The 17,021-nt window shown below is 41.7% G+C and overlaps 1 protein-coding gene across 3 annotated transcripts in view; it reads right to left on the bottom strand.

Moving 5' to 3' along the window:
• Window positions 1-2,659: 2,659 nt before the first annotated feature.
• The window catches only part of BCAT1 (branched chain amino acid transaminase 1), a 54,239-nt gene continuing 39,877 nt past the window's right edge, over window positions 2,660-17,021 (bottom strand). For all 3 annotated transcript variants that reach the window (XM_058805025.1, XM_058805024.1, XM_058805026.1), the window contains 4 exons: window positions 14,460-14,545; window positions 12,743-12,883; window positions 11,933-12,007; window positions 2,660-7,925 (listed from right to left, as the gene is read on the bottom strand). In XM_058805025.1, coding sequence (XP_058661008.1) covers window positions 7,884-7,925; window positions 11,933-12,007; window positions 12,743-12,883; window positions 14,460-14,545 — 344 coding nt within the window. In that variant the 3' untranslated portion in view covers window positions 2,660-7,883. The remainder of the gene's footprint in view (window positions 7,926-11,932; window positions 12,008-12,742; window positions 12,884-14,459; window positions 14,546-17,021) is intronic.

A 17,021-nucleotide genomic window follows, 5' to 3' on the forward strand; every position in this document is an offset into this window, starting at 1 on the left:
GTGGCCAGGCAGGGATCTGCAGCACCCTGAAGGGACAGCAGGGACAGGCCAGCTGGGGAGGAGGGGAGCTGTTCCCTTCATCACCCTCAGAGCACAGAAATCACCTCAGGTGAGCTTCTGAGCCAACACCAGTTCAGTCTCTGCTGGAATTGGTGTTCCACTGGCTCTGCTGGGTGATGAGCTGTGCAAGTATCACTAAAGAGCAGCTGAGCCCCCGTCTGTTTTAAGACTGTATGCAAACCCAGGGCACTGGGAACACTTCTCTGTCTGCTCTGGGGTGCCCTGAACCCAGGGCAGCACTGACTCTGACCCTCATCCATGGAGAAAGTTTTTTCCAGACTTCAAGACAGACTGGAATCCACAAAAGTGTGAAATAGATTATAGAGAGCAGTGTAGGTGTGTCACTTGGAGAGAAATTGAGGGTTTGGGGTTTTTAGTATGTTGTGGATGGAAGCAAGATAGAGGGAACAGGGTGTTGTCCTGGGTTTCTTCTTCACACTGCTTCTTTCTCCTTCTCCATGGGTTTGGGTGGCATTTTGTGATTGGGCAGAAAAGTCCACATTGCAGGATTTTTGGGATCAGTGGGATCATTTTAATCCAATCAGTTATTGGATTAAAAGGGGAAATAATCCAGATGTCAGTTCTTAACTGGATAGATCAAAAGACCTCGTACTAAGAGATTGTTGGCCATTCTGTGCCTTCTAATGAAAAGCTGCTGAACTCACGGTAGTGAGACTGTTTTACTGATAAGAAATAATAAACACCTGAGTGTGAACATGAACTACTGTCTCAGGTGCCTTCAATCCAGACCCAGAGAAACCCACAACTGGTACCCCCACAGGACTGGTGTGACACAGTGGATGAATTCCAGCCCTGTCACAATGAGTGTCAGAACTGGCCTGGCTGTTTTGCAAGGGATGGAGTTTCTGGCAGTGGCAGCCTCCCTGCAGGTATTCAATTTGCACACCTATAAAGGGCAGATATAAAATCAACTCCCTCACACATAACAACCCTGCAGAGCACACAGCTCCAGACCCTGCCACAGCTCCAGCTGCATATCCAGATCAGGGCTTTGCCTACATTGCCTGTGGGCAGACCCTGAATGAACATTTGCTGTCTTCTGAGGATGGGTGGTATGTTCTGGGCATTCTCACAGTGCCACTTCACAGATCCCACACAGCCAATCAGTATTTAATCAGCTTTGTCTTTGAAAGTCTGTGTCTTCTATGCTGGGAATATCCAAACATGCCTTATTCACACAAGTTAACTCAGACAATGTTGTCATCTTATTGCAAAGCTCCCATACCTTCTCAGTGATTTCTCATGTGCAGCTCCTCACAGCAGAACAAATTCAAACTCTCTCCTCACCCAGCTCCCCCACTCTTTTGTAGCACTAATCTTCTTATTGGGCACAGCTGTGGCCTGTTAAGGGCAGGCGTGTTCCTAATCTTGGTGATTAGTGCAGCTGCAGCTCCTCAGGTGCGAGACCACCTTCTGCACCATCTTTATTTTCTTACATTCTATCCCTGCACAAGACAACTTAAAATATTATATTACTTATGTAGTATTGTGCAGGTTATTTGCTTTCTGCATTGCCCTCTCACTGTAAGATTTTATGGGTTTGGTTTTTTCTGGTCACATCAACTTTACAAGTTTGTATCCTGGATCAAAGCCCTCAGAATTGTTACTCTGCGGCCCCAACAACCCAGTGCTGGTGGTGATACTGCAAGTGCTTTACTGGACAGAGCTACTGCCAGCTGCTGAGATGTTTCAAATGGGAGGAAAAACAAAAAGTCTTTCAAAAAAGGTCCCTGAAGCCCACTCAGCACCTTGTATATCAGTCCTCAACTTACTACTACACAGGAAAAAAGTCAGATTCTATTCTGACATATTAGGTTCATTGTCCCAGCACTAATTAATAAGTCTCAGTTATTAATCATACTTACCTATCTACAGCTTCCTTAAAGTGTCTTGTGTCAGCTTTCTCTGGAATCACTGAGAACCAATCCAGGTGGAAAATGTACCCCGATGCCTAATTTACCACAGCATGGATCAGTACTACCTTTAATCACAGTATTCCCTTCTCTGGAAAGGGGGAATACATAAAGTTTTTTTGTAAATATAGCCACCACACATGGCAAATGTCAAGGTTTTAATGACACACACTTTCAGTACTTTCCATCTTCAAAAGGCTCCCCACTGGTTAAAATATTTGGGAGTAATGACTGTTGAAAAATGCCCTGTGAAGTAAGTGCTCCAAGTATAAAGCTGTTTTCTGGCATTCTCTCCCTTGACTTCATCACCCCCAAACCCTGAGAATGGGAGCTGCATTCAATCACTGCTATACAGTCCTGGCATATTAAAAACTCCTTCATGGTTAGCAGGTAGGCACTTCTGTTGCTTAATTTGTCCAGCATTTTACTGTAAGTGAGAGAACTGGCTCAGCCTGCAGGCTTGGCAGGGTAGGTGCGTGTCTGCCACTGCAGCCTTGCTTTGCTGTCCTTACATGCCACACTTCATCCACATTTTATTTTTTCTTTTAGTCCAACCTTCAAGAATTTATTTCATAGCAGCTCCCATCTCTGGGATAATTACACTTAGTTAGCTGCACTCAACACCCATGATTTCATAAGGTGCCACAAACAGATGCCAATTAAATTCCTTTATTGGAGACAGAAACATTGAATTTGAATACAGAACATTTGAATACAGATCTGATGAAGGAAAACTGCAAATAGTATAGACTGTTTCTACTGCCAGCAAAATACAGTTCTTACAGGATGTACAGACACACAAATATAGTGCTTCTTTCATGCCAGATGGTCACTACATAACAATGCCATTAGGAGCTCTTAATTGTGCTTCTAAAAACCTTTAGAGAAGAATGAGGTAGAGTTTCCTTTAGTTTATCCAGTACTTTTTCACACATCTGTCCTTTACTGCTTTTATATGCTTCAGATTCTTGTAAAATACCCAGTTAACTTTCAGCATGTGAGAAAACAGAGACCCTTCAGAGGTGTTTACTTCTCCCTCCCTAGGCTGCTAATTTCCCACTACAATTTCAGTAACCACTTCTGCACCCTCCTAAAAGCCTCAAAGCTCAAGTAGGTTGGGACTTCTGGCTTTCCAACAGAAATTGTCTGTAAACAGCTTCAGATGAAACTGTAACTTGTCCTCATTACGGCAAAGAACTTTCTGCATTTTGTCACCCAGTGGCCAAGGTGAGTCCAGGAGACAAAGGGAACAGATCCACCCTTTGTGAACTTTCTGGACTAGGAAATGGTGTTAATGGTGTGTTTGTCTCCTGCTTGCAGCTCCAGTCCACCACTGGGCTTAACACAAATGATGGGAAGAGAATCCACCAGTGACCTGTTAGATGGTTTGGAGCATCAGCTGTTTGACCAAATATTCCACTGTTTTACAAGATATAAAAGTGCTGCAGCTTTCAGTGAAGATACAGGGGCCCAAGCTGAAAATGTAGGCACAGATGGAGGTGTTTGAGCAGGTGAAGAGCATTAATACCAACTTAAATCCCAACATCAGTCTCTGATCCTGCTAGACCTGTGGTGTCCCTCAGTGGACTCACCAAGAGTGGATGTGATGCGCTGCTGCCCTCCTGCCTCACTGGCCTGAGGGGTATTTTCATTTTCACTCTTGCTCCTCTTCCTGACACAGCAGATTTTCCACTCACTGCTCTGGTCTTTGCTGCCAGCACTCAGTACTCAGTTTAGCACAAGCAGGGTGCAGTTATGTCACCCAAAATGATCACAATTCTAGTGGTGACCAAGTCACAGTGACCGGGGGGTTTGGCATACACAAAGAAGGTGATTACATAAAGAATAAGTATGTTTAAGCTACTGCAATGTGATAGTGTAAGACAACAGTTCAGCAAACACTGCATCAGAACTCTAAAATGAAAAAACAAAATTTTTATAAAAGGTGCAAAGTTTAAAAGACTCCATGTTCATACCTCAATCACTTTGATTGAGCAAATCTGTTTCTGCAAGACAGGACCACCTGAGAAAAGCTTCTGAGCTCCTCTACCTCCCCCTGAATTCAAGAGGGCTCCTCCTCTAATTAAGCAGCTCTGAGATCAGTCCCAGCTGTTTTTCTGTCTACCTCTTGGAAGACAGACATTTCAAATAACTTGCACTCCAAATGACTTTCAAGTATCATATTTTTCCAAATTACCATTCCTCATGCCTGAGGATAAATAATAAAACTAATACACAGGAAAGGATCTGTGATATCTCTGTGTTGAATTGGGCAAACCCAACAAGAGGTTATGTACAAAGAGGAGGAGTGGCTGATAACTGATTTTGGCTTGAGACAGTTGAACAGGTGTAAACAATGGCTGGGCAGAGAGATCTCACTACCTTGCTTTTGTCTTACCACTCTTTCCTTCTATAGCCCAGAAAAAATTCTGTTTGCTTTGCCCTGCTCTGGACTGACCAGGCTATCTACCCCAGGAACCTTTATCAGCATCCTCACCTGGCTCTGTCCCTGCCATTCTCAAGGAATTTGCCCTCACTGCAGTTAACAGTCTGGTTAAATAATGCCAGTTGCTGAAGCCATAATTCTTGGCACCAGAACAACTTGCATGAAATGCCAGTTTCATGAAAATGCTGTTATTTGAAGGACTTTTTTCTTAGTCATGAACCATGCTAACCAAACTTAAGATTAAGGACATGCTCAATACTGAAAATAATAATCAAAATAATGCAGAGAAGAAAGAACATATGAAAATTAGATTTCAGTATTATCATTTTAAAGTACAGTGTTTGTAAAACATAAGCATGTGAAAGGCCGAATCTCATTTGATCAACCCAATTAAACATTAAATAATCACAGCCAATTATGCAAATATCCCACAACAATATTAATTTGTTGATTTTTTTTTAACAGTTTCAAATTTTCCTAATGTTAGACTATCTTATGTCTTAAATGATCAATTACCAGAACCATAACTAAGTGATGAAGAATGGATAATTGCCTAGTTATGATGTACCATACTCTTTCTATGTAAATCTGTTGCAATTAAACAAATAGGGCACATGGAGAAAAGATGTGCAGATGTTCTTTTACAATCTGTTACTAGCTCAGGGAATACCACAGCTCCCTCCTAAATTTTACAAGTAAAAACAAGGAGAATGCAATACCAAATACTGATTGTTATTTACACATGTTATTTCTTTCCTTTGGTTAATGGGATAAAATGCACTGCCACAATTCAGAGTAGGACAGTAGGCAACATCAGAAGAATTTCCTGTACTATACTGATCTGTCAGCTCTCTTATTTAGGTTTCAAAGTTTAAAATCTAAAACCTATTCCCCTGGATTCCACTTGGAAACAAGCATGGCCTTGAGCTAACACAGAGCAAGGCAATAAACCAAGATGTTAAAGACAACAACACACACCCACTCCACGTTTTCATTCTTCCCTGGGAGAAACGGCCACTCATTTCTGTGGGTCATTCCACTACCAAATCTCCTCATTTTGAGTCTCCATTAGCAGAAAAAACAGAGGTGTCTGTCTGGTCAGTGCAGCAAACAGTGCAAAACACAACAAATGAAACCACCTGGTTCATGTTAAATAACTTGCAACCAATTTAACAACTTAACCAATTTAACAACTTTCAGGTTTACATTTCAGTAAAGTAATTTTTCTAACTGGTCCTTATTCATTCTGCCTAGTGAATAGATTGCTGCTGGTATACTGAGGCCTTCATGGGGATTTCTGATATGTGGCATCATTTATCAGCTCTGTCAAAGCTGAGATGTTCAGGTATTGCACAACCACTTTGCCATGCATCTGAACTTAGGAATTTTCACTTTTCCATTTGCTGATAAATCAAAGATAAACTTAAGGGAAGGAATAGATTGTTCACTACCAGTAAGCCGCAAATGGCTGCTCATTACAGAATCTTCAGAGAGCTCCACTCCACACTCTGGTCAAAGGCACACTTTAATTTCAATACTGATCTCATTGGATAAAACTCTCTACCCCATGTTGCACCTTGACATATTCCCCATGTTTATATTCCAGCCATCTAATTAAATAAAAGCAAAGACTTCTAGTTAAATAAAAGGAAAGACTACCAGCAGCTTATAACACATAGTAAGATACTGAACAAAGACCAGCACGGGATACAAATTCAAACGTCACAACACTATGGCTACTATGAGTGAAACAACATTTTGTGCTTGCAGTTTTAGACTAAAGAAAAATTATCCATCAATTTTTACCAACAGTTACATTGTCAGAGAGAACCTTCAACTGTTCTTCATTAAAAGATCAGATTGGGCTGCAATCAAAGACAGGAAAAATCATCTGAGGGAGCAGAAGAAAGTGATGGCTAAGGAGGGGTCTTCAGAATGTGACCAAAAATGAACAGGAAGCCATAAGGCTGCTCTTTAACAGCTGCATAAGGCATGGATGGTCCACTAGAAATTATATTTTACTTTTTAACTATGTTAACAAATGCCAGTAACTACAAATGAGAGAGATACTGTTGGTCTTAAAAAAATTAAAGTGCTAAATGTTTCCCTTAATACTGGTGCATCTCTACTGCAAACTAGAACAAGAAATGTTTCACTTCTACTTCTTATAGGACTCCAATAAAGTGTCAATAAAGTTCCACCAGTTTTATACTGAAGTAGCACTTTGGAACATTGATAGAGAATATGGTTATCCTTTTTGGCAAGAGGTATCTTAAAGCTGTTCAACAAAGCTGTGTGCAGAAGGAGAGAGCTAATAAATATTACAGGATGGTCGTTGGTGAACATTTGCAGAAGTTACTTCCCCAACTGTGGCTACATGCTCTGTATTGCTTCCAAAGAATCAAGGCTGCATGTGAGAAAGCAGCAGTCTATGAATTATCTGCTTAACTAGAATGAAATCAGGGTTTGAATGAAGCCTCTTTCCTCCCAGACATGTTCTGCTGACAACACTGCTTGCTCCTTAATGGGAAGGCCCTTCTGCAGTACATGTGGCAATGGAGGCTGGATACAGTAAGTATGTGAAAGGGACAAGGAAAACATTTTTGTGATCTAAATTACGTGAGTGGGTGATGGAAGAAACTCCTCAATCCAAAGGTTTCGCTTATTTGAAGAATGGTTCAATTTTCACAGCCAAAGTTGTCTAATCTCATTTTTCTGGACACTCACCTGTAAGGTAACACTGTGTCTGCAGAGCCCAGCTCTGCTAGGCCAAAGGGGAACTTTTATCTCATTTTTAAAAGCCTGACACGGCCTTTTAGATCATGCCTAGGAGGATGTACTCAACTCTCAGAGAGAAATGCACTGCCCTAGCAGGCACTGCAAATCCCCACAGAGGGAAGGGCAAGAGGCCAACAGGAACCATCCTGCAGAATTTTGGGCTAAAGAACAAAGTTATTGGATAGAGTAGGAGGGCATCTAACAGGCTAGGCAAACTCAGGAATCTCCCATAGCAGCAGAGTAAGAAAGGATGGAGTGTATGGCTAATTTTGTTTCCCAAACACAGAGCAAAAGGCAGAATAATGTCAACAGAACCCTGTGGGCAGCTAACAGGCAACATCCTCTGTTGGTGGAGGCAGTAAACAAACCAAGCTGAAGAGCAGTTGAAGAGCATTTTACAAGTTTCCAGACTGTATATAAGGAGGCACTAAGAAAACCATTGGGAAAGTTCTATTGCTAACATTTAGCACCTCTACCAAGAAGACAGGCTTCTACCAAGAGGATTACAGTAGAAATCAAAACGATTGTGTTCACGTTTGCCAGATTGTGGAAACAATCATCCTGGGGAGCAAATTGATACTGGGACTATGCTACACACTGGCAGCTACAGAATTTGTCACTGTTCAGATGTCAGGTGTGTCTGGAGGCTCTGGACTCTGCCACCTTCATGGCACCACCATTGCCCAGTCGCTCTCTTCTCTTCCATACTGAAACAAAGCAAAAAATGAAGTTTAAGAATAAAAGTTAAAAGAATCAGTGTATGTTTATTACAACTTTTTAGGTCTATCCATAGAAATGTTCATTTCCACTGCTCTTATAGTAGTTTACATTATTTTTTATGCCTTTACCTGCCTCTGATTTGGGCACAGACTAGAGACAGCTTGCTTTACCCATATTACACTAGCTGATTTAGGAAGGAGCAGAGATGATACTCAGCACACATGACACAGAACAGCCCTGCTTCACTTCCATCAGTTTAATGCAGTTACTCCCTGAGGCCTGCTCACTAATTCACTCAGAAGTATGCCTCTGCTCAAGCTCCAATAAACAAACACATTTCATTTTATTTCTTTTTATTGTCAAGGTGGCTTTTTATTACAGCATTCTGATTGAATGTAAAATAAAACCATCACAAATACCACAGAGTGCAATTAGGGAGAATTGTAATCCAAAATAAAACAAGTTGTCTTTCTGTACACAAACAAATGGGATCACCAGGCAGAAATGAAGGCAACCTATGGCATGCAGCCACATCCACTTCCAGGGGAGCATTCAGCCCCAAGGCAGCACTTCTGACAGCTAGACTGGTTCCATGTTCTAAAGCTCTGTCAGAAGTCCTGTAAACAATGCTCCAGAGAGACCCCAAAACACACACAGGGCTCAAGCAGGTAAATAATTCAGAGGTGAGGGACAGCAGCAGATGGGAGTCCTTTCCCTTAGAGTGTTATATTCAGGGAGCTTAAAAACACCTTCAACCAAGAAATGAAAACTGATTTTAGAGGCTTTATGTAGGCCAAAAAGATCACTTAATTTCTCCAGAGTGGAAAAAAGGAAGTTCCTCCAGTACCGGTTCTGCATCAGCAGGAAAAGTGATAACAGGTCACTAAAGCAGGGAAAAGACAAAAGCTCCAAGTCAGGATGAGCCAGAAGAAAAGCACTTCTAGATCCACAAAGGAAAGGTGTTCAGTGGGTTTGTGTTTTAGCCTTACTCCAGCAGGCAAGGCTCTAACTGACCTTCAAAATTATCACATCTACTTCTTCTTTTCATTATTAATTCTGCTGCTCCTTTTCTGCAGCTGCAGTTATCTATAAATTTTGTTATCTTTAGGCAGCAGTATCATCCAATGCTCCAATACAGAAATTGTGGCAGGGACCAGTCTGAGTTGCCATTTGATAGAGTTTGCACCTGCTCCCAGAATTCAAGGGAGAATGAAGCTGCAATACCACAATGAAAATAATTTCTTTCTGCAAATAAAATCAGATTTAGCTTCCATTTTTAATTCTGTCAAGGGCTTTGTGATCTCAGTCTAGTCAATCGAGTCCCTCTTCCACTGTGCACCACTCCTTGAACAAATTTTAATTTGTAAAAATTAACATGTACATGGTCCTTTCCTGGTTGTTTTTCACTGCCCAGAGAAAGAAAGAGGCTTTGATTAAATGTCTCTTCTCTGCTGTCTTGCCTGCAGTGTTTAAATGTATTTAATATCATGTAGCACAAGCAATATAGCATATTCTCTATCCATCCCTTCCAAGTTGCAGCTTAATCCCTGTCATAAAGGGCACAGCAAAAACTTGTTTATTCTCAAAGCATAGGTGCAAACCCACAGAAACATGAGTGGTATTTCAGTGAGTGTATTCCCACAGAAAAAACCTCATCTCTAAATCTTATAACTCAAACAGCTATGGGAGAGTGTACTGTTACTAATTCATTCATAAGCACACCATTAATTTATATAATGTATGTTCTTCAATTTGAAGTCTTTATCAGGCTTTAGTAACCATGATATCCATTCAGTGACAGGAAGGGAAATGTGCACTGCAGTGCCACCACTGTCTCTCTCAAGTGGCATGAGAAATTGAATCAGTTCTGCCCATGAGGTTCTAATTTGTCACTCCAGCTCTGGTTCCACTGAGCAGCTGCTCACATCTACAGACATCGCACTGAACAGGGCAGACTTGCAGGAGAGCAGCATGAAACCACACTTGGAAACACAACAATGGAGAGAATATGGAAATAATAAAAGCAGCATGCGGTCTACCCAAGGGAACTGGTATGAAAACAGTGGATATGGAGCCTGCACCTTTGGTCACAGGTTCACATGCAGAACGTGGTGGTGCTGAGAATTTTCACTTTTTTACAAATTCCCATGGTTCAACATGAAATGGATACACTGCCCCAGTTCAGGCCACAGAACAGCACACAGACCAAAGCTGTGTTTGACTGTGATTTCTACTCCACTTTATGCTTCAAAACTGGAAGATTCTTTGGAATAACAGCCTCAGGTTGTCCAAATGATTTGACAATAATCCAGTGATAATGCAAAGAGATCAGTTATTTTCCCTCCTGGTAGAGAATATAGAAGATCTTGGTTGAAGATTCTCCTCTGACATTTTAAGGTTATTATGTAGTCCCTTTTTTGTGTCACAGCATTGTTTTCTGTGCAACATCATGGGGTCCTTCTGAATATGAGCCCAGCTCTCCAGAGATAGAAAGGTGCAGAAACACAACCAGCAACCACTGATTGACTCTTAATGGGGAAGAAACCACCGACCTCTTTAAAATCAATTATTTTAAAAATGGTTTTCAATGATTATGTGTTCTAACTCTCCTGATTTTTTTTTAAAGAAGGAAGAGAATCCAAAATTAAGCATAGACATAAGAGCCCAGCATTTTCCAGGAGTAACAAATTTACTCCTGGCATGTAACTGATGAACACAGACTGGGTGCACAGCTAAAATGTGAAAAAGTCCATATTAACAGGCAAGTGAAATGAAAAGGTCCCAGAAAGATAATGTTCAGCAACAATCCACATTTTCCAGCCTCCTCCTGAGCCTTGGCTGGTGGTGGAACACAAAGGTAATAAGGCAAGAGGCAATGGACAGGAACTGATGCCCAGGAAGTTCCACCTGAACATGAGGAAGAATTTCTTTATTGTGCAGTGACCAAGAACTGGACAGATTGTCCAGAGAGAGTGTGGAGTCTCTCTCACTGGGGATATTCCAAAACTGGACACAATCCTGGGCCATGTGCTCTGGGATGACCCTGGTGGGCCCTTCCAGCCTGATCCATTCTGACCTCTGTGATCAGAGAGGGCACAGAGGGACCCTCAGGAAAAAGGCGGGATACCTTTTTGTCTTCCACGGCTCACTGTCTCAAGGGAGAAAGACACAGATCACAGGATTACTGGCAGGAACATAAAAATTTTAGTGGCAAATCTAAGAACACTTGGAGCCAAAATTGTAGAATGGAAACAATCAGAGTCAATTTCAAGAAATCCTGTCAATACTGCCAAGCAACCCCTATCAGATCTTACATAAAGGGGCTTTGTAACTTGCCAAGCTCTTCTCCTATCCCCAAACTCCCCACATCATAAACTACACTAAATAAGGAAAAAAAAACCCAGGAAACTTTAATAAAAAGGACCGTCACCTGCTGCTCACTGACTTCACCTGAAATGGTTTCTGAAATGCCCAGACATGGAGATAAAGCACAGATTCCAAACAGACTTTGATATTTAGCACATGACAGAGGATGGAATTGCTTTAAGAATAAGAAGTGATCGTGTGATTGGAAAGATAATGAGAAAGGGAAATGGTGATGAGCTGGCTGTGCCCAGTGAGTGTTTAACTGCCTCACTGATTAACCTGTACTCATTTGTGATTGTGGTTAAGATGCTTCATAATCCTGTCTTCTTCCCCTAAAAAGCAACCTCTAACAACAGTATTTGATTTCACTGATAACAGTAATATCTTGCAACTCTTACCCACCTTCCAAGACGAGTAGGGGAAAATCACACTATACTTCATCTCTATACTTCATCTCTACCATACTTTCTCCAGGAAAGAAAACTGGCAGAATTATCACACTACACAAAGGATCTACACTATTATATAATGCCATCTCTAGCAGCACTACCAAAAATATTATTTTCCATTCCTTTCAAACGTTCACCTTTTATTATTTTACCTGATTACAGAAGAGGAAACACCTTACCTGGATATCAGTTAGCTTATTCAGGAAACGGGTTGTGACTTCAGGCCCATTCTCCATGGTTGGGATGTGCAAGTGCTGGCATGGAACAAAGGAGAGGAAGAAGGGGAGAGAAAGAGAGCAACATGTTATTACATGTTATTCTTTATAGCTTTACATATATGTGAATACCTTATGGTTGCCAGAAGTTTTAATAAATACTTATCATGCTGGCCAGCCCTCCTTATGAGTAGGAAAGGGTGGTTAGTTTGGGGTTTTGTGTTGGGTTTTTGGTTGGTTTTTTTAAACAGGAGGGTGTTGCTAAGCCAGTGAAAAGTCAAAGAGTTAAACTGTTATGCTCTTGTTCAAGAAAGGCCAACCTAAGCCTTCCAAGAGATCTGTCCAAAATGGAGGGAATATTGTGCAGGCAGGAGAGGTAACATTATATACAGCATTTCATTTCAAAGTGTATTGTGTAGAAATACAACACTTACATTTACAGTTCTTCTCACTCAGCACCTCCATGTCTCATATTATGTTAGCACCAGGTAACGTCAATACATTTATTCTACTTTATTAATTCAGGAAGTATCACCTAAGAGATATTTATTGTACTTATCATGTTGAGTGGACAAAGCACAACCTTTTATGCAGCTGCACTGCCCCAAGTGCTCTGAACTAACTTTGTGCAGACTAAACAGCACCAAATCAGCTTTACAGCCTGAATGCCTGGGGAATTCCACCTGTGCAGGAGAAATCTCCCACACTTGCAAATAACTCTGAGAAAATTCAGAAGAAAGAAGGGATAAAAAAAAAAAAGAGACATTTCCTTACCTTGCCCTTATATAAAATTTTGGAGATGGGACATACAATGCAGGCTGTTCCAGCACCAAACATCTCCTTCACTCTGTTCTTTTCCAAGGCAGCTGTCAGGTCACTCATGGTGATGTATCGCTCAGACACTTTGAATTCTCCCTGCACAAAAAGCAGCAACCATCAAAATTAGAAAAACTTAAATAAAAACACTACTGTTTTTGTTTTCTGAAACACTTCCAATAGGACTTTAGCCTAGTGACAATAAGTCAAATTTTGACTCTGATCTTGTGATCATTTTCAGTCATGCCAGTGTCACACAAGATGGATTTTCATCAAAAGAATGCCCTACAAAGGTGCCAGTGGTTTGCCAGATGCAATGCTGATGATTAAGTGGCACTTCCCTCTGGTTTGGTGCAGAGTATCACATTAGGGAATAACAAAGAACAATTGTTATGGGACACTGGATCTCTCTCCTCATGGTCTCTAGCATGTTAGAGTTTGTTCAAAAATCACTAAATTATATCAATTTGCATCCCACTCTCAGATAATTCCTAAGCAAGATACATTCTGTTGATTAATTTCACCTGCCAAGCCAATTTGTGTGATGTATTTTTTTAATCCCTAGTGAAACATTCCACTGTAGCCTGCACACAGCTGTCACATACAAAAATTAACTGTACTACAGGTATGAGTAAAGCCATTTGCACTGCAGTCTTAATACTGGGAGTGTTTTACCTTCTACAAGGGTTGAAGAATGCATAGGAATCAACTGAAGGGATGTGTTTCAAGAAAAAAAATGAATGTCAGACTTTGCAATTTTCATTTCATGTACATGGTACTCCTGTTATCTCACTCTGAGCATAACCCCAGCCCAATCCAGGACACAGGATCCTGAGCTTGATGAACCTCTGGCTGTGCAGCATCCTTACCCAGGCTGCAATAAAACCTCTGAACACAGCAAGGCAGAGTTTGCTGCATTTCAAGACATGACCCGGTCCAAATAAGCTCTTGGATTGCTGCACTACAGAACAGGAACAGGAGACAGACAGATGACTGCAAGACTGTGGCTGGGCAGGCTGCATGCTTGTTAGCAGAAACAAGGTTGGAAGCATGAGAACTAAATGCACAAATAATGAGCTGATGACTGAAGTGCAGCTATGGTCATGCACAGTAATTCTTTGTTTCCTTGCTCTAAGTGTTAAATACTGCATGGAGCTGCCTTAACAAGCTTGGTATTGTTCTGTGTGACAGGTGTGGGTGTTTTGGTGATGCTCCTGAGAATCCCTGAATGAGCACACCCTGAGTTCCCTTAGGTTAAAGGACTGAGTGCATGCTCAGCCAGTTCTGTCAGCAGCACCAAGCTGTGTGGAGGGGCTGACAGGCTGAAGGGAAGAGGGGATATCCAGGGGGATGAAACCCCTGAAAGCAGGGTTTCTGCCAGGCTGGACACAGCTCTGAGCAATCTGAGCCAGCAGACGATTCAAAGTCCTTTCCAATGCCAGGCTGGATGGGCTCTGGGCAGCCTGGGACAGTGCAAGGTGTCCCTGCCATGGCAGGGGCTGGAATGAGATGATCTTTAAGGTCCCCTCCAACCCAGGCCTTTGTATGATCCTAGGAAGCCAGACTGGTGTATGATTGCATGATATAACCAAATCAGCTGAACTTTAACCAGAAATGTTGACTTCTGCTGAAGTTATAACCTGACAATTGAAACCACTGCTGCCAAAGCACTCACCCAGCTGCGTGCCAGTTCCAAAATGCTCTGCCTTGTCACTCCTGGAAGGATGATGCCATCTAAAGGTGGCGTGGCCAGCTCATTTTCTGCCAAATAAAAAAGCATTGGTTGAAAAACAATCAAAGAAACAAACACAAGTTTACTGATATTACACCAAACACGTGGGACCCTTCTAGCTCAGGATATTCCATGATTCTGTGCCACCAAAAACAATCCCTGCCCTGTAAGATGCGACATTTCTCAGAGTTCTGCAAGAACACAAACAGATACTCAGTTCAGTAAGTTGTTGTTGAGTGTTTAGAACATTTTATATTCACCTTTTATTATAACCTTTAATATTAATGTATTAAATATGTTTATTCCTCACCTTTTGGGCAGGGAAGAAACATTAAATACATTAATATATACATGCCTAATGCCTTGGAGGTGGTTTGATTCCCCAGTGTATTGTATATATAACTGTGTGACTGTTTAATACAGCCACCTCTGGATTCATTCATTTGGACTCTCCTATCAGTGCTTCCAAGTTCCTTTTATGAGGATCCAGACACACACCAGTAATAGGTGTAACCTGCCACGCCAGAATGTACAGAAATGCTGCCCTAGAACAGCCTGTATGCTCTGCTCTGGTTTCACTACCCCAGTGTCACTCTACAACCTATCCCAGACTTCTATTTCCATCAGCCATCTCTTCTTCCTCATACAGTCAGGAATGACAGCATTCCCTTTTTGGAGTCTGCCTACCATCACTGCTCTTTGTGATGCATGGTCCGTATTCTGGCACAACTATCACAAGGGAAAGACTTTAAAAGCTTCCATGAGCCACAGGACTCACCTGACTCTAAACACTGCAAACCTGAAATTCTGCATTTGTGACCCAGTCACAATCTAACACACACCTTTCTTTAGCAGAAAACTTCAGATACTGTGGACTTTGCCACCAAAGACTGATTACACTTCTCTGTCTGGTGATGTTGCCACAGATCTTGCCCAGGATCTGTTTAAGCTCAGTAACATATATTAATTGATTTGAGCTAGTTTGAAAATGTGCCAGGTCAAGCCAGCTGCCAAACAGCACTGAGCAGACAGGACATGAAAGTGTCAGAATGTTCCCAACAGGCTGCTCTGTAGAATTCTGTAAGAATGCATGTGATGCCTCCCAGCCTGGGGCCAGGGAACATCTGCTCTGGCAGGGATGGTAACACCATCCAACAAGGCATGCCAAAGCTCATCCTCCCTGGGAACTGATGCCAAAGCAGGCTCCACATGACATCAGTGTGTCCATCTCCCAAAAAACAGACTGTGAGCTCACACACTCCACTTGCCTTCTGAGTTATTTTGATAGGCTTGAGATGTATAGCTGCAAAAAGCAGAAGGAAAGCATCTGAGGGGCAATGTCAGGGTTTCTCTTCAGCTGCCTCCTGTTATTGCTCTGCTAGCAGCACTGCCTGCCCAGTGCCCTGGTACACCTGTTAAAGGCTTGCTCTAACAAGAGAATTCCATTAGAGAGTTTAAAGGGGTTTTTAAAATGAGCTCTTCCATGTTACACAACTGCAGCTTTGCCTATGAACACAGAGCAGGTAAGACTGCACTCCTGGGATGCCTTCAGGACTAGCCAGGCTGTAACAAAGCTAAGAAATTCATCCAAATATGTATTTTACCAAAGTGATACATTCCAAGTGAACTTCAGGATCCAGGACAACCCAGAAAGCCCCGTTTTCACTGATATTAACAGCAAATTTCTTCTACCAGCTTGTCCTGGGTCTTTGTCCTTACTTCCCTCAGGCTTTTCTTCAACTCTTCCCTCATGCAATCACCGCTTTGCATCTGTCTGTTAATTTGCCTTCCACAAGTACTTTTTCATCCTTTGCTTTATCTGCCACCTCATGCATTTGCTGCTCTCCCCTCCACTCTGTTGCTGGGGCTCTCTACTAGAGCAGAAGCTGCAATCCCGATTTTGTTAGCACTGTAATTGTACAAGACATTCCTGTGGCACAACTCATGTTCCAACTACAGAATACTTAGCAAACTTGCCTTAAATTTTACCTGATTGTTTCAGAGAATCTTTTAAAATATTTACTTTTTATTTATGTAATTCTGAAGTGGGGACCTTTAATCACCATTTCAATTGCAGCACACAAACATCAAATAATGCCCAAATACTATTCCCAGTGCCTTAACATTAAAGATAGAAGCAGAGCCCAAATGTTTGCAAATCATTTTGAAGGCAGGGAATTTTTCAAAACTGCACACAGATTTCATAGCTAGCAATCTCCACGTTGGACATATGTTTAAATTTTAAGGTTTTTTAAGGCTTTTTTAAAGCCAAGCCTATGTTCTAGGCAGAAGAACAGACACTGTGAGAGGAAGTGAGTTTCAATGTCAAGAGCCTGCTGGGACAGTTACATGCTCTGAAGAGGCATGTGGAAGGGGGTGACTACATTTTTCACTTAGTGAATATAAACCATAAATAGGATTTGATGGATGAGGTATTTCTGCAACAGCAGGGATGCAGTTTTGGCTGTATTATAATCCTCAGAGCAGCAGTGGGAATACATGAAC

This window comes from Ammospiza caudacuta, chromosome 5, assembly GCF_027887145.1.
Source record: "Ammospiza caudacuta isolate bAmmCau1 chromosome 5, bAmmCau1.pri, whole genome shotgun sequence".
Lineage (NCBI taxonomy): Eukaryota > Metazoa > Chordata > Aves > Passeriformes > Passerellidae > Ammospiza > Ammospiza caudacuta.